The 26297-nt window shown below is 43.5% G+C and overlaps 2 protein-coding genes across 2 annotated transcripts in view; one reads left to right on the top strand and one right to left on the bottom strand.

Moving 5' to 3' along the window:
* The window catches only part of ANP32B (acidic nuclear phosphoprotein 32 family member B), a 28017-nt gene extending 4064 nt beyond the window's left edge, over positions 1-23953 (bottom strand). Inside the window, exons 1-4 of the mRNA XM_081102987.1 lie at positions 23212-23953; positions 10430-10579; positions 6577-6699; positions 1295-1484 (exon numbers count right to left, since the gene is read on the bottom strand). Coding sequence (XP_080959113.1) covers positions 1295-1484; positions 6577-6699; positions 10430-10579; positions 23212-23265 — 517 coding nt within the window. The 5' untranslated portion in view covers positions 23266-23953. The remainder of the gene's footprint in view (positions 1-1294; positions 1485-6576; positions 6700-10429; positions 10580-23211) is intronic.
* HEMGN (hemogen) overlaps positions 23837-26297 on the top strand; it is a 44526-nt gene continuing 42065 nt past the window's right edge. Inside the window, exon 1 of the mRNA XM_081102986.1 lies at positions 23837-25187. The gene's annotated coding sequence lies outside the window, so the exon portion shown is untranslated. The remainder of the gene's footprint in view (positions 25188-26297) is intronic.

The raw sequence follows: 26297 nt of genomic DNA, 5'->3' as shown, positions 1-26297 counted from the left end.
AAGCACCCGGTTCTTCTCCATGACCACACACCTTGCTCACTTGTGATTATTTAACACTTTCTTCTTCGTAGTAAGCTCCAAGAGGACAGAAACCATGATGTGGTTCTCAGGAACCCTCCACCCCTCCAAAAGTTTTCTTTACAGGCTCTTTCACAGGTGGCCGTTCAGCCTGTTTAAAATGAACCTCAACAGACCACAGGAGGCACAAAGGGTTCTTAGGGATAACTGAAAACCTGTGGTGAGGGGAACAAGTGACATAAATATTTGGAACAAGGTGAGATGTCCTATTTTGTGACATCTTACAAACTTCGCAGCCATGAGTTTGACATGCTTGTCTTACATCCCATCCTCTCTCTCTTTGCCTTATCTCAAATCTCCTGCAAAATCAAACGGTAAAGATGCTTCCAGAGCACAGCACCAATAATGGCACCAAGGTGCCTGATGTTTTTTCCTCCTCTGCTTTTCTTAATCATTTCTGTCTTGTGTATTTTTTATTTTAAAGAAAAGAGATATTTAAAAATAATGAGTCTAAAAGCTAACTAGATGTAAAAAACCTTGGTCAGATGTCAATGATAAAAACTATCTTCTAAATCCATGTTATATCCAGAGATTATTTCCCTTATTAATAAAAAATGGAACCTATCACATAGTACTTTGAAATCATCACCTTAGATCCTAGTAATATATTAAAGGCAGGAAACCTATTTTATTTATATTTGGATATAACAAACATATACCAAGTACCTATGAAGTTTTAGGTCCTTTGAATAAAGAAAAAAGCCCGACCCAAGAAAATAATCATAGCATAGTTGGAAGGGACAAGAATAGCAGAGAGACAGGTGCTACGAAAGAGGGTAGCAAGGGATGTTCTAGCATGTTCAAGAATCTAATCTCTCGAGGGTATCAGGAGAGTCTTCCTGGAAGTGTTGACAAAGATGAGTTTTGTAAGGATAAGTAAGCAGTAACCAAGGCAGGGGAACAGCTAGGAGGAAGACAGAAATGATGGTCTCTTTAGTAAACTGTAAATCACAAGTACTTCAATGGATGGAGCAGTCCATGATCTCTAGGCTCGAAATCCAAGACATTAGCTAACAAACCATTTTTATTTGGAATCATTTAAAGGCTTCAATGTCCCAAGCACTTAGTAAAATTAAACAGAAGTTGTAACTCCAAATTAAATGGAATGCCTACATGTATGCATATAAATTCTTTTTCTCAACAGCAAGAACATTCAGCAGCTTTATCAGGACCCTGGAAGGCAGAAATTAGGTTGATGGAAATAATGTCCAATTACCTTCATCATCCTCTTCTTCATCCACACCGTCCACCTCAGCATCTGAGTCAGGAGCTTCTCGATCCTCTTGGTCATAGCCATCCAGGTAAGTCAGCTGGGGCAAGAGCTTGAAGACACTCTCTCGGTAGTCATTCAGGTTAGTAACCTCACAGTTAAACAGATCCAGGCTTTTCAGACATTCCAACTTTTTCTGAAGGATTAAAAAAACACAGTTCCTAAGCCAAAGGAACCTAAGCAACAAAACCCATCTCCTAAGAGGTAAAAGTCTAGCCTCGTATTTAATTAGGTACTACCCACTCAACCTTGTACATAGGAAAACATTTCAACTCCTTTGCAATCTTTATATTAGAGGCCACTAGAGATTTGCAACTAGTCCTTTCTTTCTACATCTACCCTTCTCAAAGAACTGTCTTTTTTTTTTTTTTTTGGCAGCATTAGTCTTAAGAAATATGAATTTGAAAAAGTTATTAAAACTGGATCTTCTTATAGTACAAGACAAATCAGAGAATTTGATAAATTTGGTTCAAAAGTTCAAATATTTGAGTAACCAAAAGCCCACTAGGAACTTGCTGGGTATCAAGCAGTCTTCAAAGCTCTGGGGTAGTAGTATGGAAGAAAACTCATCCAACCATCAACTAAATCTCAAGGTGCTTGACATTTCTACTTGGGAACACAGATGTGAAACACGAGAGAACAGAATAAAGCACAAAGTTTAGTGATGCAGATATTTTCTGGAAAGACAGGAATCAATACAGGCTAGGGAAAAGGAGTTTAAACTTCAGAAATAAGAAACATTACACTCTTCTTCTTTTTGAATTTTTGGGGAAATGATTGACACTGTTACCAGACTTTTCCATGTAAAATTCTTTTGGCGTTATCATACCTTGAAACTTTGTTGAATAGGAAAATTTCCAGGTATTTTACTCAGATCTTCATCTGTTATGAAGTACAATGTACTGGTATTAGTACTTCAACCCCACATCTATTAAGTTTTGATTAAGGGTTAAGAGGTTGGGAGGACAGAGATATTATTACAGGCAAGTTAGGAGACAGCACCAGGACAGCAACCCTCTTAGGGAAAAGAGAGAGTGCAAGCTTATCACAAGCAAACACAAAACATGAAGCCTGGTGCCTTTTAGAATAGGGGCAATAAGCCCGGAGGGCATATGCTATATAGCTTCATAAATGTAACTTTTAATGGTTCTGACTCAAGAGAAAAGGCTTGAAAGAATAAGAAAAAAAAGCCATATATAATATATATTTGGTCAATCCTCACCTGAGGATATTTTTCCATTGATTTTTAAGAGTGGAAGGGAGGGTGAGAGACAGAAGTTGCAAAAAATAAATGTTGGTGTTTAAAGTCTTTGATGCTTTATTTGGGAAAGCTATTTCAACATTCACAGGGACCTAGAAAGAAATGCAGATTAAACAAAACCTTGTCTCCAGGACTTGAGGTATCTGTGTAATTCTAGGGAGTTACAAATGATTTGAAAAATCTTTGCTCTAAAGCAGGGCTTGGCAAAAGATTGTCTGCTGGCCCATTCCAAACCACGGCCTGTTTTTGTAAAACAAGTTTTATTCAAACAGAGCCACACTCATTTGTTTATACATTATGTATGGTTTCTTTTGTGCTACAATGGGGAAGCTGAGTAATTGTGACAGAGACTGTATGGCTGACAAAGCCTAAATGATCTATTATTGGGCCCTTTAGCAAAAAGTGTTGCTGACGGCTGCCCTTACAGAATCTTCATCTTCCTGATCAAAGATGAGGTTCCCACACTTAATTTACTTTCACTGAGCAGCCTTTGGGAACACAGAGCCAGACAGGGAACAGAGTAGGGTTACAGCAACAGGAAACTGTACTCCTCAAAACACCAATGTATGATGATCCAAGCAAGGGTTTGTGAATCAAATAATGTGCTTATGTAAGTCAGTCCCCTGAGGTCTTAAGAAAACTGTCCCCAACCCTTCTTAGAGCTGCTTTTATGTCATGCAGCTTTCAGATTAGGTTCCCCACTGGGCAGGCCCTGACCTCCAGAAGCCCAGGTATGAATTCTTGCCAAGAAGGAAAAAAATGCTGAAATGCCACCCAGACAACTAGATAGCATACTGGGAACTCTTTTCTCTTCACAAAACAGTTGACTCCCTACCAGCTAGGATACAACAAGTAAATTTAGGCAGCTTTCCCAAAGAGGCTAAGTCTAAAAATTCATCAAAGGAACGAGCCATGGACTCCTCAAACTTACTCCCTAGGAAAAGATGCACAAAAATGCATACAACCCCTGATATTTGATGCTCTACAGTGCCCAAGGCTTTTCTCTAGTTTCACCAACTATCCCGGGCACAGGCCCTCCACAGCTCTGTTTCTGAAATGATGACTCTGTGATATTTTTGGCTACTTCTTGAGAAAGGACCCATTATAATCCGGACATGCCAAACAGTATGCTAGAAAACTAAGTGAAAGGAAATAAACAACAAAATCACAAATAACCATAGTATTCTAGAAACGTTTCAAGTAGTAAAATTACACTTTAAGATCCCAAATATACTACAGATAGATCGTTCAGGATCCCAATGTAATGTTTAAGTACTGCTAAAAAAAAAAAAAAAAAAAAATCACAAATTTTTATCATATCATAAATTTGGCCTAAAACTAATAGGCTAGCCATAATAAACATTAAACATTTTATTAACAATAATTTTGCTTGCCTTCTTAGAATTTAGAAGGGCTTTTGGGGATGGTTTGGATGGCCCAGGTCTCTTAAAAAAGGTGTCCAAGGAAGTTTGAAATGATGCCTTCTTTGTCTCTCGATTAATGTCCCTGTAGCAAGCAGAGGCATTCACAATCATTGCATTGACTGTTAGAACTGGGCTCAATGTAGACGGTGTTCAAAATGTTATGTGGTTAATGAGGATGAGGATGGTGTTTTTCCCCACTGAAGAATACTATCAGAAGTAAAAATTGACCCAACATTTCCCCCTTTCACCTTCTGATACAGTTATATTTTATTCTAAGTTCTAACTTCAGGAGACCCACCTAGCACCACTAGGAATCTGAGAAGCAAGTTCAGAGAAGGGCAGGAGCCCAGGCTTTTCCAGAAAGTCCCGGGTGGGCAGCGCTGCAGCTCCCACTGGCCAGCCAAGTGTGTGACTCTGGACAGGGATTCAGCCTCTCCCAAGCCTCAGCTTCCTCTTGTGTAAAATGAGGGCCATGCTAATTCTATCCACTTTGTAGAAATGTTCTTTGAGGATTACTAATGAGATAACATACATTAAGCATCCACTATAGTGTATGGTACGTAGCAGATCCTCTAAAAATGATAAAATACAACAATGATTATTTCTCATTCTTTACTATCTCAGGGAACTGAGACTTTCAGTCATCAAAGGGCCCTCATACATCTCTGATCAGGTCAGGAACACCCAAGCAAACAGCTCCCACATGCTGCTTCTGCTCTGCCTCCGTCTGCTAAGGCACTGACAAAGGCTTCTGATGAAACAGTTAAGGGGACCCAGGTTGTTATGAGCATTACACAACAGCCAATGATCTTGCAAGGAAAGGTACTACCTGGTGTTCTGTTCCAGAAAACAAGGGGTTCCTATGCTCACAGTGACCCTGGATTGACAGGCCTGTCATTAACACAAACAATGAAGATTTAATGTCGGTGTCTGACTGGGAGACCATTAGCACTTAATTTCGTGCTCCTGTTAAATAGCTCAAGTCAATTTGGATATGAAACAAAATTGTAGGTAAAAAGAGAACAGTGCAAAGAACAGTGGATTTGGATTTGCATCCCTATTCTGCAAATTATCATGTGACTGTTAATTAAGTTTTCTAAACTTGGTTTTCTCTACAGTCATTCTCTTCTGTGGCTTATGAGGATACAGTGGGCAAAAGTTAATGTCCTTGAATTCAGCAAAACTCAATAAATATTTGTTTAAACATTGGAAATGTGGACTGGTTTTGAGAAAAAGAATAGAACCAGTAAAAATGAAGGAGCCTAAGTATCTGAGTGTACCTATCTACAGCAGAAAAGAGGGGCAAAATATATGGAGTAAAGGTAGGAAATAGGCTCCCAACATTTATGAGAAATATGAACTAGACATAATTCACTTAATGAAATGTACACATAAAGTGACTCAGTAAAAGATGCTTAATCTACATTGGCACAGCACCTCTATTAATTAGGAGGGAAAAACCCTATAATTCTGACAGGAAACCCTCTTTATTGAAAGAAGTCATAATTTAACCTTATCTTCCCTTGAAATATTAATAGAACATCCTGTACAACTAATATGAAATCCAAATATATAAATATACTGTGACATCAGAAAAGATGAATAGCAGAGGATGGCTTATCCTCTTGGGTTCTGTTCTTCTGAATCCTGAAAGACAACTCCTACCTACTGTGTAACCCTCTCCCAATTAATGTTTGGAAGTTAATGGAAACACTGACTTTATGTACACCAAGTCAGCATCATTAAAATGGAATTCTCCCTGTATGCCAAATTTTTAGAATGCCACGTTTAGGTAAAATAGTCATTTATCAATCTTGAATTCATAGACATTTCCAGGTGCCAGCCAAAAGAGGAGCCTGTGGGGCTCCCCCACACCCTGCATTAAGCCCTGCCTCTAAAAGCTCTTTTATGGCCACCACAACTTCCACCTGGGCTGGACCCCATTAGCACAGCTTTCCAGCTAACAAAGCAAAGTAAGTGCATTGCCTTATTTTATTTCCAGAACTCCTAAGTGAGGAAACTGAGGCCCAGAGAAAAGAAGCAATTTGCCCAAGGTCACACAGCAAGTCTGTAACTCATGACACTTAAACTTAACTAATTTTCCATAGCTTATCCAAGTATGTAAGACTGAGGAGGATTTGGGGGTTCTCATGAAAAACTCTGGGCAACAGTGATCCAGCTAGCGCCCAAGATCATGAATTAGGAGATCTAAAACTTATTGGAACTGTCCTTGGACTTCTGTTCCATCTGCAATTCAGATATGCCACCCAATATAAACAGCTTTTTCTAGAAAAGTATAGACTAGCTTAGCCAGTCTGGGGGGGGGGGGGCGGGGGGGGGGGGAAGAGAATAAATGTTTAATTTCATAAACACATGAAATTTTAAAAGGAAAAAAAAAGAAAACAAAAAAGAATTCCCCTTTTTTGAAGAAAGCCACCACAGTATCAGATAATCAATTATTTCCAATCACTTCCCTTACTATAAAGAAATATGAAAATGAAAATGACCAGTAAGTCTCGGTTTCCAAATTCTTAATTACTTACCAAAGGTTCCAAGGTACTGATATCTTTCAGTTTATTTCCACTTAAATTTAGATGTGTGAGATTTGGAAGTTTTTCTGCCAACATGTCCAGACATCCAGAGATTCTATTGTCACTGAGCTCAAGCTGTGAGAGAAAATGCACACAAGACACACACAAATATACAGAGAGACATATATCATTAAGGTGTTCTAAAGAGCAAATACAGTTTTTAAATACTTACCAAGACCAAACAATCTCTGTTTTTATCAGTGCATGTATGTTCATTTTGTTTGATTAAAACCAAATAAGTAGTTTACGGATCCCAGCAACATTTCCAGGGGAGGAGAGACAGGATAGGATGAGAAGTGTTGTGTTTTCTTAACCAGATGCTAATTATAACAGTTTGCTCAAGTGAATGTATTTTCTAACCTAAAAAGTGGGTCACAGCAAATTAGAATTCTTTAAGAAGTTGTAATATGCTATACTTGCCAGGAAGGGTAACTGGTCCATGCATTCTAAGCAGCTTATTTAAGTGTGTGCCAAGCAAAGCTTGCTGTGCCCACTTGGAACCTAATCTGGTCCTTACAGCGTTGACACATTGTGGAGTTCTACATCTGGAAGCCACCAGGGAATCTGCTCTGACGGCTGTAGGAGGACAAGCCCCAAAACACACCCTTAAAGAAGCTCCATGACCTCAGGAAAGGGAGTGGGGCAACAGCTTCAGGGCTGATACAACCAACTCCCTGGAGGCCACTTCTTGCATAAACCTGGCCTTTACAAGAACCTACTCTAATTTCTTAGATGCGGGTCAAGTAACACAGCAAACGGTGTGCCAATAAAGGAAATGAGCCTTCAGCAAGAAATATTAGAGTGAAAGATACTGGAGCATGGAAAAATTAGATGGTCGAGAGCATCTAATTCAAATTCTTCATTTTGCAGATGAGAAAACTTAGACCATACAGCTGGTATCAATCCCCTTTTTAAATGCCAACAATGGTAATTATATCTAACCCTTACTTAGTACTTAAGTGCCAGGTACTATTGAAAGCACTAGAAATACTACATGATCACTTAATCTCACAATAAACCAATGGGGTAGGTAGAATTATTACCCCCACTGACAGATGAAGAAAATGAACTACAAAGAGACAGTGAAATATGCCAAAGAGCTCACAGCTGTATCAGTGGTAAACCTATGATCTGAAGCTGGGCAGGACAGTTTCAGACGAATCCATGCCCTCTGCACTATGCTGTGTACCTTGAAGAGCATGAAAACATCATGTAATTTCATCTATAGCATGCAATGAAATAATGAGCAGAATAGAGGAACTCTTTAATTTAAAAAGTTGTTGAAAGAGTGAGTTTAAAAAACAATTCAAGCCCAACTAGTGTGGCTCAGTGGTTGAGCATCAACCTATGAACCAGGAGGTCACAGTTCGATTCCCGGTCAGGGCACATGCCCAGGTTGTGGGCTCAATCCCCAGTGAGGGGCATGCAGGAGGCAGCTAATCAATGATTCTCTCTCATCATGTTTCTATGTCTCTCTCCCTCTCCCCTTTTCTCCAAAATCAATGAAAGAAAAAAAAAATATATATATATATGTATATATATATAAATGAAGTCTGGTGCTTGGGTGTTATTGTTTCAGGAGAATGCAACATTTCCGAAAAAAATTTTCCTTCCAATGTGATATTCCAGTCTAATATCTTAATCATCTAGATTTAAAAATATAACTCTGCCGAAACCGGTTTGGCTCAGTGGATAGAGCGTCGGCCTGCGGACTGAAGGGTCCCAGGTTCGATTCCGGTCAAGGGCATGTGCCTGGGTTGCGGGCACATCCCCAGTAGGAGATGTGCAGGAGGCGGCTGATTGATGTTTCTCTCTCATCGATGTTTCTAACTCTCTATCTCTCTCCCTTCCTCTCTGTAAAAAATCAATAAAATATATATAAAAAAAATTTAAAAAAAAAAAAATATAACTCTATAATCAACAAAGCCCCAAGTGTTACCTTTATTGAGATATTAGTAAATCAAAATAAAAAGAGAACACTTATTTTTGTTGGTCAGAATATCAACACATATGTAATAGATCCTTTCAACATGAGTATCTTAGGGAGCAGAAATAACAAGGCAATCCCACCAGAGGACTTAATGGCATATTTACTTGAAATAAAAGCAATGTGTAAATTTAGGAAACCTGTGACATTTATACATCAAATTTCTTTCAGATCCTGTTTTCTTGTTATAAAACAAGCCATTCTGGGGTAGGAAGAAAACAAAGTCCACATCAACTGTAAGAACATCTATCTGCCTTTTAAGTCTGATTTATAGATGTCTCCACTCCTCCCTCACTAATTCTATAAGTAACAAATTAAAATAAGACTTCAAAAGGATTTGATTAAGCCTATATACATACAGATGGTCACTGATACATTTACTTTCTAAGTCTGACAGTATACTGACCATAATAATTCAGGAAAATGTATCAGGATGCTAGGAAAACAGAACACAAAACACATACTACTAGGATCTGCTAGCATCAAGTTTATGTAGATAGATAAAAAGCCACCAGTTGTTTACTGAACTAATCAGAGCTTACAGTGTCACCAATAACCAATGCAAATAAAAGGATGACTCTTGAATCTCTAAAGCACATACTTAACAGAGGAAAGGAAAAAATTTACCAATTTAAATATAACATGATTCTTTGATATAGGAAGCAGGGCACCCTGAAAACCACGGAGTACCTGAGCATTTATTACTTAAATAAAGCAAAGAAAGCATTTCTTGTTTTAATTCATGTGCATAAGTAAAAAACAATTCCCCTCAGGACTCAAAAGCAAGCTACAGGAACAGCGTACCTGCCCCTTTGCTTAAATTTGATTATGAATTTTTTTCTGTGTATATCTTTGTTTAGACAAAGTTTCAACATAAATTCCCTAATAAAGTGAATACCTAAACATAATCACATACCTTTCTGAATGTTTAAAAAAAAAAAAAAAAAAAAGGTACTGGGTTAGGAAATATGGATTCTAGTTTTGGCTCTAGCACGAACCACTTTTGTGGGTGTCTTTAGGCAAATTACTATACCTTTCTAAATTTACTGATGTGTCTATAAAATAAGGAGCTAGGCTGGAAGATGAAGTTTCTTCCAGTTTTGACATTCTGGAGCTCTGTGACAGATAAATATGCAAGGACACAAGAAAACATGTCTCTTGTTTTTTTAAAGTAGGGGGTGGATTGGAGGGCAATAGTGATTGGTTGCAATTAGACTAATGAAGAGCTAACAACAGACCATCAGCTATGATACAGAAATACAAAAGCTTTGTTACAATGGATTCTTGCAGCAAGTCATAGCACATTTTAAACTTCTAGTCATTAAAATTATGTAATGGGTTTGAATTATCATAGACTATAAATCTGAAAAGTCTTTACTACTCAAACTCATCCTTAATCAACAAACATAAAACATGAGTGATAGGCACCTGTTTCCTAAACCAGAGCATACTAAGAACAAAAGTGTCTAAGATTATAACAAAAAATTTATAACAACTAATAAATTATTCACAAAATAATTATTCTTCATAGCTAATATTTATTTAGCATCCAACATGTATTATTTCCAAACATCACAACAATTCTGTAAGGTCAGGCGGTATCACCAGTTTACAGGTGAGGAAATTGAGCCTTACAAGGATTAAGTAACCTGCAGATCACCCATCAAGGAAATGATAGAACTGGAATTCAATCCCAGATATGCCCAGTTCCAAAGGCTATGTGCTTTCTGCTACATTAAATGCTTCCTTACAGGTAAAACCATGTATTTTTCCCTTCCCGGTATGGTTCCTTTTTACTGTTAAAGAAAAAGCACTCACCTTTTTCAATTTTGGTAGTTTGGGGAGATTTGAAACTGAAATCAAGCCTACATTTATTAAACTGAGGAACTCTAAGTTCACAAATTCATCTGTTAAGCCCTCAATTTTCCCATCATCTGATTTGCAATTGTCCAGGACAAGTTCTCGAACCTGTAGATGACAAAAGAAAAAAGGAAAAGACAAGCTTTCAGAAACATACAGAAAAAAACAAAAACTTCTACCATAAATACCCAGCAAAAACACCCACATATAGGGGCAGCCTTTAGATCACAGTTATAAATAAATGAAAAATGATTAAGCCTTTAGAAACAATATACTAATAGATACCAAGGGTGGAATGTTACACCACGAATAAAGATGTGAACTCTTTCTTTTCCAGAGACAGAAACTACAGTTCATAAGATAGAAGTGAAGAAACTGTATCTCCCCTATTTCTTTTCCCAAGTCTGTTCCCTTAGGGTTAGCTTTAACTATAAATGCAGAGTGAAGATACCCCTCACCCTCTTTTAGGCTGAGTCTACCTCAAGGCCCAAGAGACGGACACAAGGAAAATATGGAAGTTTTACTTTTCCTATCAAGATCACTAGGAGATGTTGGCAGCACTAGACATTTCCACTTGTGGTATTATTAACTCTTTACTAAGATTATCTTGACACTTGGAATGGGTTAAGTGAAGTGTCAAGGCCTTAATTCAAAACAAAGATCAATCTGGGTTATATGTGAGAATGACAGGTGAGAGACTATTAGACATTAAATTAGGTTCCTTTTTCATACATAAAATCTCCTTCTTTGGAGATCCTGAAATTCAGAACTCGAATTCATCCAAGGGTATCACATCTGAAGATTTTGAATACTGATTTAATAAGTCTACAGTGTGAATACTATAATAATCCTTATTGCCATTCTTGCTCTGTGGTTGACTCTGAAACTTGCAATTTTTATCACGTTCTGATCAATTTACAGTGATGCAAATTAGTTTTAACTGCCAAAGGCATTCTTGCAGTGAATCTACCAAGTTTAATAGCATTAATCAAGCATGTATATGGAAGGGAGATGCTGATAGCTCTAAAATGAGAATAGGAGCTAGTGACATCTTCATCCTCCCATACAGAATCCAAGGATCCTACTCTATTAATTGCTATCATTTATTGAGACCATACTTGTTATTCCTGGCACCAACCACCACATCCTCCCCCCATTTACAGAGAAGGAAACAGATTTATAGAGTCTGTGATACCCACACCACCACAACTTCTCACTTGCTTCTTCATTATTTCTCACTGCCTTATTTCCTCCTCAGAAGCCCTGGTTTCAGTCAGGATGCATGCAGTCCTATTGTACCTTTTTCCTTCCTTCTACTTTCCTCTAGACATCTCTGCCATTCTTCCTTCTTCTGATGAAAATCAGCACATGTGAAAACCTAAGAAGTCAACTGAGGAGAGCTGGGCTATGGAGACAGATGCCTGGCTCTGCCACTTATAACCTGTGTGACCTTGGGCAAGCCACTTAACTTCTCTCTGCCTCAGTTTCCTCATCTATGAAGTGGAAAAAAATATTACCCACCTCATAGAGCTGTTGTAGAGCAGTGCTTGGGACATAGTAAATGCTGAGAAAGTAACCTCTCAGGAAAGGAACTAGGGGAATGCTGTCTCCTTTATTCGTATCTATATGAAGTTTTCTTTCTTTCTTTTTTTTTTACTAGCAGGTATTCCTTTTGTATTAAACACACACACACACACACACCTCCCTAGACAGCTGCTCAGTGGTTAGAGCGCTGGCATGCAGACCAAAGGGTCACGGGTTTGATTCCTGGTCAAGGGCACATACCTGGTTGAGGCTCAATCAGCCCTGATTGGGGCATGTGCGGGAGGCAACCTGTTGATGTTTCTCTCTCTGTTATTTCCCTCCCCCTCCCATCCATTCTCACTAGAGAAAAAAAAAATCAATGGAAAAAATATTCTTGGGTGAGGATTAACAAAAAATAACAACACCCCAAAATATAAAAAAAGGTCAACTGTTATTACCACCCACCAAAGTAGTATACTACGCCACTAAAACGGGCCCATTTGGTTTAGGGCAGTGGTTCTCAACCTTCTGGCCCTTTAAATACAGTTCCTCATGTTGTGACCCAACCATAAAATTATTTTCGTTGCTACTTCCTAACTGTCATGTTGCTACTGTTATGAATCGTAATGTAAATATCTGATATGCAGGATGGTCTTAGGCGACCCCTGTGAAAGGGTCATTCGACCGCCAAAGGGGTCGCGACCCACAGGTTGAGAACCGCTGGTTTAGGTGCTTTTCTATGATTGTATCTGACAGAGAATCCAAAATTATTATACAGAATGAAATGACCCCAATATGCCAAAAGCCAAGTGAGGAGGAATTAGCCATATTGCATCTTAAGCCATTTTGCCTCCCAGTTTACTGGGTGAAATCACCTTTTAGACAATTTCTCTCAACCAGTGAAATTCCACTTTAACTATAATTATAAAAAACTACCATAAAGCACCCTAGCCACTTTGGCTCAGTGGATAGGGCATCGGCCTGCGGACTCAAGGGGCCCAGGTTCAATTCTGGTCAAGGGCACATGCCTGGGTTGCGGGCTCGATCCCCAGTGGGGGGTGTGCAGAAAGCAGCCAATCAATGATTCTCTCTCATCATTGATGTTTCTAACTCTCTCTCCCTCTCCCTTCCTCTCTGAAATCAATAAAAATATATATATTTTTAAAAACTACCAGAAAGCATTTAAATGTGATGTACATGTTTGCTGAACCAAACTGCAGAATAGAAATCAAAGAGGAACCTGGGAGGGAAAAAATGTTAAAGTGGTTCTTTTTATTAAAAAATGTTTTTTTCTTGATTTTTTAGAGAGAGAGGAAGGGGGAGAGAGAAACAGATTTGTTGCTCATTTATTTATGCATTCATTGGTTGATTGTTGTTATGTGCCCTGATGGGGATCAAACCCACAACTTTGGTGGGTCTGGATGATGTTCTATCCAACCAAGCTACCCATCCCGGTCTGTTAAAGTCGTTCTAATTTGCAGGCTTAGCTATTGAGTATAGAAGATGATGGAGCGGAATTGAGGTTCTGGTTTAGAGAAATGGGAACCATGTAGCTTGAGGGAATAAGAAAGGAACAGCTTGTGGAGGGAAGTGTGTAAGGAGTAACAAAAGGGATACCAAGTTTAAGTTTCCTATGGGATGTCCAGATGAAAGAATCCCTAGGGAACTGGACACATGGGTATGGAGTTCAGGGGAAGTCTGGGTTGTAAATTCCCTATTTGTGAGTCACCAGGACAGACAGTAGTGGAGGCTGGAACTCCTAGGAAGAGGACCGAGGATGGAACCCTGAGGAGATGGAATCCTGCAAGGGAGACTTGAGAAGAATCAGGAAATACCCAAAAATGAAACATGAGCTTAAAACATCCAGAAAGGCTTATGAAAGAAGGCACAAGAAGTGATTGAAAAAATTAGAAAACTTAAATGCCCTTAAGAAAATAATTTCCTGGATACACTGTGGTATGTAAAATGTACAGAAAGTGTTATTTATGTAATATGTCACACATTTACTTTCTTATCTGTATCTATAAAAGCCCAGCGACTGAATGGTGGAACGACCAGAACAACCAGTCAACCAGTAGCTATGATATGCACTGACCACCAGGGGGCAGATGCTCAATGCAGGAGTTGCCCCCTGGTGGTCAGTGTGCTCCCACAGTGGGAGAGCCGCTCAGCTGACCAGGATGAGTGGTGCTCCCACAGCAGGCTGATCCTGCAGGTCACGCGCGCGCCCCCCCCCCCGCCCCCCACCAGTGCAAAAATCCATGCACCGGGCCTCTAATTCTATATAATAAAAACATAATATGCAAATTGACTAAACAGTGGAACAACAGTTGGTGGGCAGGCAGTGCCAGGCCAGCCAGGCAAGTGCCAGGGGGCAGAGGGAGGGGACGGCGATGGGGGGAAGGCAGCAGAAGGGCGATGGGGGTCAGGGGGGCCACGGGTCACCTCTGGCAGAGGGAGGCGGGCAGCAGTGGCAGCATGATGGGGGCAGCAGAGGGAGGCCAGATTGCTGCTTAGGCCCGCTCCCCAGGCGGAGCAGGCCTAAACCGTCAGTAGGACATCCCCTGAGGGCTCTCCTCCTCCCCCAAGTGCACAAATCTTTGTGCACCAGGCCTCTAGTATGTACATAAAACCTCACAGAAATAATCTCTCACAGAAAGTAAGTGGCTGGGAGACTTTTCTCTAAAACCTTATTTTGTACTTTATTGATGAGAATGTTAATCTATTTTTAAAAAATAAAGATAAGAACAGTCACTGCTAGTCTTTTAAAGTACCGCATAGGGCAGTGCTGGCGAACCTTTTGAGCTCGGCGTGTCAGCATTTTGAAAAACTCTTAACAACTCTGGTGCCATGTCACATATAGAAATTTTTTGATATTTGCAACCATAGTAAAACAAAGACTTATATTTTTGATATTTATTTTATATATTTAAATGCCATTTAACAAAGAAAAATCAACCAAAAAAACACGTGTCATAGGTTCGCCATCACTGGCATAGGGGTTTGTGTAGATTGTAGGGGACTGAGCAGATGATGAAATGAGAGAAACCTTGGATCTAAACAAAATCAACTTTCTGATCATAAACATACATTAAATGGAAAGCATATTAATGTTTATTACTGTTGATATTTTGGTATATTTTTTGTCTTTCTTTGTGTATTTTAAATATAGGCAAGGTAAAACTATATGACTTAGCATACTTTAAAGTAACAACTCTGCTCTGGCTAGGTAGTTCAATTGGTTAGAGTGTCATCTCAAAATGCCAACGTTGTAGGTTCCATCCCTGGTCAGGACACATACAAGTATCAACCAATGAGTGCATAAATAAGTGGAACAACAAATTGATGTTTCTCTCTAAAATCAATTAAAAAAAACAACACTACAACTCTGAATATGTTAATAGCTAAATAAATTAAAGTGTATGGCTGTACCATAAATTACTTTACAATCCTCCTTGTAGAACACAGTGTAAAATCTCTTCTGTAATTAGGATTGTTTCCTTAAAAGCTATTGCGAGGCAAAAGAATATAAACATTTGACTCTATTATTGAGTTATGAATTCTTTATTTAAAACTCCTTTTTTTAAAAAATAATGTGAATATATTTATTTTCTTTTTAAATATATTTTTTATTGATTAAGATATTACATATGTGTCCTTATCCCCACATTGCCCCCTACCCCCCCCCCCTCGCTCATGCCCTCACACCCCACCCCCCGTTGTCTGTGTCCATTGGTTAGGCCTATATGCTTGCATATAAGTCCTTTGGTTGATCTTTCCCCCTTGCCCCCACCCTCCCCTACCTTCCCTCCAAGGCCCGACAGTCCAATCAATGCCTCTCCGTCTCTGGATCAGTCCTTGTTCATCAGTTTATGAACATAAACTGATGAACATAAACTGATCAAACTCCTTTTTTAATGCTTTTTTTTTGTGATCTTTCTTGATACATGAAAATTCTAGATATCTGCATTTATACTTTTCTTGAGGCTATTGTTTTTACCCTAGTAAGGAAAAAAATAAACACCCCAAGAGAGACATTTACAAAAAAAAAGACAAGCCATAAAATACAAATCATCAAGATGGTAAACACTAAAAAATAAAATGTTCAATTACAAGAAATAATATAAATGAATATTAAAAATGAGATATATCATTCTACTCTTGTTGGAGGCAGGGCACCTCTTCTTGTGCAGAAGACAGCTAGGATGGGCACCAATATAGGTGAATTTATAAGTGGGAGAGCAAGAAGTTCAGGGAATGTACACTGAGACCTTTAATTTCCTCCATGAGTAGAAGGCAACAGAATTTACTGGGGTGAGTAGGGCAGAGGGTTGTATGGCTCAGTAGAGAAAGCATGTCTCTTCACTTTTCTAAGAAGGCTAAGAATGTAAAGAAATGTGCTACCCTCCCAGAACAGGGCTCCAGAGGCACAGTAAGAGGACAGAGCAGCCCTAACCGGTTTGGCTCAGTGGATAGAGCGTCGGCCTGCACACTAAAGGGTCCCAGGTTCGATTCCAGTCAAGGGCATGTACCTTGGTTGCGGGCACATCCCCAGTAGGGGCTGTGCAGGAGGCAGCTGATCAATGTTTCCCTCTCATCGATGTTTCTAACTCTCTATCCCTCTCCCTTCCTCTCTGTAAAAAGTCAATAAAATATATATATATAAAAAAAAGAGGACAGAGCAGAGTGGGAATTACTGCAGAAAGCAGAGACCATAGGAGGGGTCCCACTCAGTGCTGAGCCAGAATATGACAGGTCTGGAAAGCTTTCCATCAGGCAGTCTTCCAGCCTGTTTAAAGTTCTAAACAAAACTTTGGTGAAGCCCTAGCTGGTTTGGCTCAGTGGATGGAGTGTCGGCCTGCAGACCAAAGGGTTCCAGGTTCCATACCAGTCAAGGGTACATGCCTGGGTTGCGGGCTCAGTCCAACGTGTAGGAGGCAGCCAATCAATGATTCCCTTTCATCATTGATGCTTCCATCTCTCTCTTTCTCTCCAAAATAAATAATATATATATAAAAAAATAAACTTTGGTGAAAGGTATGTTCTCCCTGGCACTGTGTGAGCAGCATTTGAAATAACAATGCCTCCCTGAAGTGTGAGGGGATCCAGATTACCTTGCAAGGAAGAACACAATTGTCCAAGAGTTTGCATGGGGCCCAGGTGGTGTGGCTCAGGGGTTGAGCGTTGACCTATGAACGAGCAGGGCACAGTTCAATCCCCGGTTAGGACACATGCCTAGGCTGTGGGCTCAATCCCCGGTGGGGGGCATGCTAACAGCTGATCAATGATTCTTCTCATCATTGATGTTTCTATCTCTCTCTCCCTCTTGCTTCCTCTCTGAAATCAATAAAAATGTATTTTTTAAAAAGAGTATACATGGGCCAGTGTGTGTGTGTTTGTGGGGAGAGGGGGGAGTGATAGATAGGCATTGCCTCCCAATCTAGATTTAGAATACATTGGGAGGTTCTAATCAAGGAGAAATGACCCTAGTTTCCCCTTCTTATGCCCCAAATCTTCCATGGCTACTACCTAAGAAGGGAAGGTTGGTCAGGCACTTGTACATTTGTGTATACAACTTAGAGGAGCTATTTGGTCCAAAATAGTTAGTAGTCCTTCTGCTCAAAAATAGATGTTTTAACTTTTGGGGTCAAATTCATGCTTCTTCATACCTCATGTTCCAATTAAATATGAATTTAAGATATAAACACTTGAGAACTAAAACTCCATTTCCTATTTTAAACTTTTGGATTGTTTTTGTTTTGTTTTGTTTTTCTATAGCTATCAGCAAAACACTGCTGTTTTCATTGAGAAATTTGAGCTATACTATAGCCTAGTTATGGGGACTAGAGCTGGGAGCCACAAATGACATTAAACAATTTTCCTTCCACCCTCTCCAATTTACTCTCATTTCCCACTCTTCTTGCTACACTAAAAAAAGAGATGTTTTACCTAACGGGTTGGGGGACTTCCCCAATTACAAGTTATCCTTGTTACAAGAAGGGGAAAAAAACTATGGAGAAATTAAAGATCATTTTAAATTACCAATTACTTTAATTAGAAAATACAGCCCTAGACAGTTTGGCTCAGTGGATAGAGTATTGGCCCATGGACTGAAGGGTCCCAGGTTAGATTCCCACAGTTCCCAGTCCTGGTCAGGGTGCATGTGGGAAGCAACTAATTTATGTATCTCTCTCACATTGATGTTTCTCTTTCTCCCCCCACACCCTTCCACTCTCTCTAAAAATCAATGGAAAAAAATATTCTCAGGTGAGGATTAGAAAAAAAATTACATAATTATTGTACTAAGTGAAATAATCCAAAAAGGTAGAAAAATTCCTGCTACTCTTGCTAATTTCCATTCTTCTGAGTTAACTACTGTTCAAACCTTCTACCTTACTGTTATTTTAAAAGTGTTTTCAAATTAACAATAGAACAAATTTATATTAGTGGTCCTCAAACGTGTTTAGGTGGCAGAAGTAATGACATGAAGTAAACATCCATATCCTACTGGTGGGTAAAGGAAACCATTCTAAAAAGCAATTTGGGCCCTAGCCGGTTTGGCTCAGTAGACAGAGCAGTGGCTTGCAGACTGAAGGGTCCTGGGGTTTTTTTTGTTTTTGTTTTTTTTTAAAAATATATTTTATTGATTTTTTACAGAGAGGAATAGAGAGTTGGAAACATCGATGAGCTGCCTCCTGCACACCTCCTACTGGGGATGTGCCCACAACCAAGATGCATGCCCTTGACCGGAATCGAACCTGGGACTCTTCAGTCCACAGGCCAACGCTCTAGCCACTGAGCCAAACTGGTCAGGACGGGGTTTGATTCTGATCAAGGGCATGTACCTTGGTTGCAAGCTCCTTCCCGGCCTGTGCCCTGGTTGGGGCTCATGCAGGAGGCAACCAATTGATGTATGTCTCTCACACAGATGCTTCTCTCTGTCTTTCCCTCTCTCTTTCACTCTCCCTAGAAATAAATGGAAAAATATCCTCAGGTTTGAATTAAAAAAAAAAAAGAATTAAAAAGCAACTTGGTAGAAGATAGAGATTCACTTACGAGATACTCATTTCAATACTCTTTAAAATAGCAAAAAAAAAAAAAACCAACAAAAAACCACCAAACTTCTAACCCACCCCATGAGGATGATTAAATTATAACCAATGCAGACATTAAAAGTGAGGCTATAATGAATAATTACATAAAAAGATAAAGATGCTTGCTGCATTTTATTTATATAACTAAATAAATGCTACACATCAGAATGTCTAAATGGTAGAATGGGTTGTATGTGTGAGATTTCTATTTTAAATTTTTGCTTCTCTATATCTGCTACTTTTTTAGCTTATTTATATCATTTTTTTCTTCAATGAATATGTATTACTTATACAAGGAAAAAACACAGTTAGCTGCTGTGCACCCAATTAGAATATCCCATTGAGCTCAAAATTACATCAAAAGAGACAAAACAATAGATGCCAAAAGTTGGGGGAAATATGAAGAAAATCTAAATTTTTTCCCCCAGTAAGTTGGGACTAAGGAAAGGCTATTCTTATTTATGGCCTATGAAATATCTCGGTCTAGCAAACAGCCCAGCATGTTCCACAGGGGCATGGACTGTAACCCCAGGAACTGGTTGGCTTTCTAACTTTGAAGGAAAAACTCAAGCAGAGCTATTATCAGGCTACCTGTCCCTAGATGCAGAGTTAATAAGGTGCTTGTACCAGCAATTTCTGTGTTGTATATGGTATGTTTTAGGGTTGTACAATTTGTTCTCAGTGAAGTACAACACAAATATTTTACATAAAACATTTCCTATCCTTGCTTATACTTTTAAATGGTTATCACCATTCTTTTTTAGCCATCTCTTCCCCTATGAGAACACACCTCTGATATAAAGAGCTGTTCTAGACTTAGAAAACACTGAGCTACACATATATTTTTAGTCCTCTCCCCCTCAGAGAAATGAATGTATCTGTGTTTATAAAGAACAAGGCTATACTGATCGATGAACTGAACCTATTATCTTAACCTAAGCCTTTGGCCAAAGAACACAGGTAAAGTGTTACCAGGGTCTTCTGCAAACCCCCAAATAAAATAACAAAAAAGCCATATACCCTAACATTTATGATCAAACTTCCACTTCCTGTCCTCAAACACTTAGCTCTCACTAGATGATATTAAGGTCAACCATGGAATACAGTCTTGGATGCATTTAAGAGCTTTCTGTTCATACATTCAATGGAGAAAGACATTTTCTTCCTTCCCCAAATGACAAAAGTCTTCAGAATCCTGAAGGCCAAACCTACTAAGAGCAGGTCCCACACAAACATAAGGAACCGTGTGACTAGTTGAGTTTGGTTTTAAAGGACTCATCTTGGAACTTCTCATTAGCCTTAAGAATAATGCTTTCGTGCAAAAACACTTTTTTAATTCCTCTTACAAATATTTCCCTTCAAAATCTACAGCATTTTTTTCTCCTGGAAAAGCCTTCTGTTGAAGGTCAAAGCTTTCCTCTCCTCTCCTACCTCCTACTGGCCTCAGTCTCCCAGGCAGACCCCTGGGGCACCTTCCTGATCCCCAGGGGGGCGGCCCCCAGGCCCCCCAAAGCCCCGCAGGCGTCCGAGGCCACGGGGCAGGGGCCGCAGCGCTCGGCCTTGTCACACTGCCTTTCCGGGCGGCATGCTGCTGGCGCTCAAATATTTGTTTAATAAAACACCGATTACCGTAGCCAGTGCTGTCCAACGGAGTAGCTACCAGTCGACTGTGGCTTATGAACACTTGAAATGGGGATCCGGCAACTGTCAAACCCATCTTTTAACCGAATTTTAATTAGCCACACGACTCTAACCTCTGACAAGAGGGTAAGGTCTGTTGATTACTTAAAAAATTAATACTTGCACATATATGCACACTTTTTAAAAAAGCAATATGTTAGTTACCTCATATACAAAAAAATTCAGTATAATGGGAACACCAGCCCAGTTGTATTTCCCAGAGGGAGCAACACTTCTGTCACTGAGCACCTTATTTATTTACTTGTTTGTTTAATTGTCAAATGCTGTAAGTCCCCCCACTCTCTTTTTTAACTTTTTGTCGAATTTTTTGAGGTGACATTGGTTATTAAAATTATATGGGCTTCCGGTGTATAATTCTGTAACACGTCATTTGTATAATGTATTGTGTTCACCCAAGTCAGGTCTTACTACTTTCATCGTACTTTAGCTTAGGCACAAAGACTTCAAATTCTGAATTTGAAAACCTTTACATCCACGTGGGTACTTTTGGAAATTTTGGCTGAATTTAATTAGTCCACATTCTATGGATTTACAACTACTCAGTAATAACGTAAACTCCCGAAATTACAACTCAAAATAACAGCGTGAAGCAGCTTAACCCTTCCGTGTACTAGCACGTGGCCAACACAAAATGTCTGACTGATGAGCCGACGGGTCGAACGTGACCCAACCTCCACCTTCAAAGCCGGGGGCCTGGCCAAGGTGCCCCTGTTCTCGGGCCCAACAGGGGCGCTCATGGCGGCCACGCGGGGGGGTGGGGGTGGGGGTGGCGCCCCTAACGTCACCGGCGGCGACTTCGTGCACGCAGGACTGAAAACCGCGTGCGCCCCGGGCGAACGCAGGCTGGATTCCCACAAGTCGGCCACTTGTTACACCCACAGCCACCCGTGCACCACGTGCGCCCGCCGCCGGACGGGGAGGCCGGCGACCCCCGGCCAGAGCTCGCCGCTCGGCCCAGGGGGTCCGGCAGGGGCGCGGCTGCCCCGCGTGGCGCCCGGACCCGGGAAGCCGCCGCCGCAGCTCGCGGGGCGGGCGGGAGAGGAGGGGCGGGCAGCAAGGGCGACTCTGGAAGGCCCGCCCGCTGCAGGCCCCGGGCGGCCGCGCTCCTGCACTTGCGCGGGCAGAGGCCGCCCAGGCCCGCCCGCACCCCGGCGCCTGGCCCGGGCGGAGCCGGCTCCTGGCATCGCCCTTTTAAGAACGGGGGGGAGCAGGACGGAGCGCTCCCGAGAGGAGAGGAGCCGACTGCGGAGCGCGCGGCTCCCGCCAGTGCGAGCCGAGCCCAGCCCAGCGCGGCGGCGGAAAAGCCGCGAGCTCCGCCCGGGGAGCGGCGGCCGGCAGCCACCGCGGGGGGCGGGCGGGCAGGGCAGGGCCGAGCTCGCGGCCGGCTCCGGCGGCGGAGGGAGACGGGTGCCCGCCAACATGGCGCTGTGTCGGCCTGTGGCGCGCCCCGGCTGGCGCGAGGAGCCGCCGCCCGCCCACACCGAGGGGCCAGCCTCCCGGACCGCGGCCCCGGAATTCGCCGCCGCGGCGAGGGCGGGCGAAGCCGCCGTTATAACGGCCGGCCCGAGCCGAGCGGGGCCCGCCCTGAAACGAGCGCGAGTGAGGAAGGCCCCGGAGGCGAAAGGGAAGCGGGGGGAAATGGTGGAGAAAGTTTTATTTTTAGGCTTGAAAAATGGCGGGAACCGCGTCCTTTTTTCAAACTTGGCCTCGGGAGGGGCGGCGGTTGCGCCACCTCCGCTGCCGGGGCCCGCCCCTCCCCCGCTCCGCGCGCGCCAGGCCGCGCCCGCCGGAGCCCCGGCACCCGAGGGGGCTTCCCGCCACCACCCCCCACCCCCCGCCCCTCAGAGGCCAAGGCGCCCTCCTCGCCTCCCGGCCCCTGCCCCCCGGGCCGGCGTCCACCGCAAGGCCGGCCTGGGAGAGCCACGTCCGCCCCCGCGCTCCAGCCCCTTCCCCAGCCGGCCCGGGGCGCGCAAAGCCCGGCCTGGCCCGCAGCGGGCCCCGCCTGGGATGGCCGCGCGGCGGCTGGGCAGGCCGGGTCCCGCCGGGCCGCGCACCCCGGGAGGCTGCAAACATGGCTCCCAGCGTTACACAACCCCTCCTCCCTCCCGCGCCGCCGGCCACACGCACACGCGCTCCTCCGGGAAGGACCCCGGCGGACGAGGCGCTCAAAGTTTGCTTCCCCCACCCCACCGCCCTCCCCTGACGGCCGCGGGGGCCCGCGGGCGCCAAAGAGTTAATATCCGCGCGCTCGCTCCCCCCTCCGCGCCCGCCCGCCCGCCCGCCCGCCTTCCCCGTCCGAGCCCGCGAGCTGCGCCCTTCCCCGCGCCGAGGCCGGAGAGCCCGCGGCCGGGGCCCCGCAGGTGGCCACCATGACATGCAAGTCATCGGAGGGAGAGGGCGCCCGCAGGGGGCTCTGCTTACGGCGGCCGGGGTCCGGTTCCTCAGCTCCAGGTGGATCCTCTTCTTCATGTCCATGTTTCCCTCTTCCCCCCTCTTCAAACTTAACTTTCCGCGGCGGGGGCGGAGGGGGGAGAGGCGTCCCGGCCTGCGCAGCGAGGGCCGTCGGGAGGGGTCGGCTGTCGGCGGAGGCCGGCGGCGCGGGGCTGGGCGGCGGGCGGCGTGCGGGCAGGCGAGCGGAGCCCCCGGAGCCAAGTTACTCGCGGGAGCGGAGAGAAACCATGGAGGGAAAAGGGGGCTGGAGCGCAGCGCGGGCCTCACTACCGCCGCCCCCGGCCGCAGGCCGCACTGCGCTTAAACCGGCGACGCGGCGCAGGCGGCTGCTCCGCTCGCTCGCTCGGCCCCGCGCGGCGCCGCTCGCTCGACTAGGTGGCCGCGGTTGCAGCAAGGACGGGGCGGGGAGATGGGGCGGGCGGGCGGGGCGGGGGTGGGGGCCAGGCGCAGCCCGGGGGACCCGGGCGACTTCCTCCCCTCCCTCCGGTTGCACGTGGGGTGGCTGATGTAAGACCTTCCTCCGGGGGCTTCCCCGCCCACCGCGGAGCTGAGACACCCCCCCCCCAGCCCCCCTCGCCGGGGGCCCAGCTCGCTTGGACGTTGGCCCGGAGGGCTCGCGGGGAGAGGAGGCTGGAGAGTCCGGCTTCGGGGGTCCGTGAGGCCAGGTCCCGCTCCGGAGGCTCGGCCATGCCAGCCCGACGCCCGCGAAAGTGGGACACGTGAAGGGGGCGCGGGGACATGGGGCTTTCGGGTTCACCCTCCACTCCCCGCGGTGTGAGTCAACAGCCCGAACCCCGCTGTCCTGTCGGCCGGTTGGTCTCGGAAGGGCTGAGAGGGACCCGCGTCGGGAGCGGCATCGCGGTCGCCCCGCGTTGTATCGCGTGGCACCGGGTGGGGTCGGCCTGCGCGGGGACGGGGGCAACTGCGGACACTCGCCCGAGCCACAGAGGAGCCCTCGGGCGTCCCCGGGTTCAGTGGACTCTCCCCGGGTTTCTAACAGTTAAATGTCGGCTGGCAAGGCAGCAATTAGCATTTCTAATGGGGCCTCGGAGTCTTACAGTTTGTCCCTGGACTTTTATCCCATTATTCCTTAGGGGGGACCCCTGCGAGGTGTGTGAATTCTTGATGGTCTCGGTTTGGGTGAAGCTTGGCAGGTAGCCTTTGTAATGGTCCGGTTCCGAGAGCTCCCTGAAAGCCAGGGTTAGAGCATTAAGTTTGCTTTGCAGACCTAGAGTAACAGACCTATATTCCGCTTAAAATAAGTAAATGCATCCTATGTTTCATCAGATACCGAGTTATTTCTAATATAGACAAAAGGCTCCAAAGATTGGGAACAACTTGTGAATAGAGAAAAACAATTCTATGCATCAACCTACGGTTTTCTTAAAGATTTCCCCCTCCCATTCTACCTGTGGCAAACAAAACCACTTATATCAATTTTTAAAAAAATATGTAATTAAATTCTCAGAGCAAAAGAACGTTTTTAAAAAGGCTCTGGAAAAGGCAAAAACTTTCTGGTATGCAGTTTCCCAAGTCTTAAAATGTTAGTCTTAGCAGACATCTCTGTGACGGGAAAATGGTGAGGGAAAGTGCCCTTCAGGATGTCACACAAGCACTAGAAGGTTATGAGAACCACAAGGCCGTGAGATGAAGGCTTTCATGAAAAACTTTGCAAATCAATTCCATGAGCTCGAAAGCAATGATGGATCATCCATTTTTAGGGCTTGATAGGTTCTTTCTCATTTAATCCAAAGACACCTCTGTGAAGTAGATTGTATTTTAATCATTTTACAGATGAGGAACTGAACCTCAAGCTGCATGGCCAACAGGAGGAGGAGCTAGGGTTTAAACCCAGATGGGTCTAACTCTTAAAGCCTGCCATCATTTCTGCGATGCAGTCTGGTTGGAATGAAGTCTGAGCATGGGGGCCTGATTTGGAACATGAGGTAGGAACATCTGTAGAGCACCTTTAACACCAAAAAGAACATGCAGGTGCCATCTTGCAGGTCAGGGGGAGGTGCTGACGGACACTGGGCCATGGTAGCTCTGTGCTAGAGAGACTGGTAACCTGGTGGCTCATGGGGGAGGTGGTACTGATCCTTAGGGGAAAGCCAGGCAAATCTTGGGACCCTATCCTCTATGACCAACTCACAGGGGTATGAAGGACTCTTTCCTCACAAGATAAATGTGTGTTTTATAAGTTTAAGCTACAAAGTAATTAATAAACATAACCACAATGTGCAGCAAATAGAAAGCAAAAAAGCCAGAGGAGGAGAGACTACAGACCCGGTACTGTCCCTTCCGACACAGCCGGTGCTGGCGTGCACCTCCATGAACAAAGAGCATGTGTTCCAGTGACATGCTTCTTTGTCAGGGGCTTCACTGCCGGAGGCATAAATAACACGGGCAGAACAGGGTGTGTCTCACTACCCTGCCAGCGTCTTCCACTGGACTGTCAGGCCACAGGCCTGAAAGGGCTGTCACAGTGCCCTGGTTTTGAATATTGCGGTACTTGACGAGTATGCATCTGGGTGTGAGACAGAAGTAGAATATAGACTATCGTTGTATCTAATCCATGGTTATTACCATGTTCATGGATTTATGGATTTGAATAAGGACTGGAAGGAATAAGGAAAAGTGAAAACAGCTTATTAGTTTATTAGGGACTCTGAACTATAGATGAAATATTTCTTTTTTACTTCCATTGACACGGTTGTCTAATAAATAATGCAAATGTCAAATAATGCCTGGTTTTGGTCCCTTTTGAGTGTTAAAACTGCCTGTTAATCAGAATGTGTGTGTATCCCAATAAGCTGCAAATTGTCTGAGGGGAACACTCTCATTTGTAACTCCTTGGACCTGCTCTCCTCTCCAGTGCCTCAGCACCATCAGGTCATTGGTCAAACCATCAGATGACCGAACTTTCCACAAATTTGTTGCTGGGAACAAATTTTAATACATCTGAAGATGAGAGGAAATAGCCCAATTCAGGCGTTGGTCTAACTGGCTGTGAAATCAGTTTAGCAAAATGGCACCCTTTCTCTTTTGAAAAGACG

The sequence above is a fragment of the Myotis nattereri genome (assembly GCF_964212035.1).
Source record: "Myotis nattereri genome assembly, chromosome: 12".
Taxonomy (NCBI): domain Eukaryota; kingdom Metazoa; phylum Chordata; class Mammalia; order Chiroptera; family Vespertilionidae; genus Myotis; species Myotis nattereri.
This window is presented reverse-complemented; position numbering and strand designations above follow the sequence as displayed.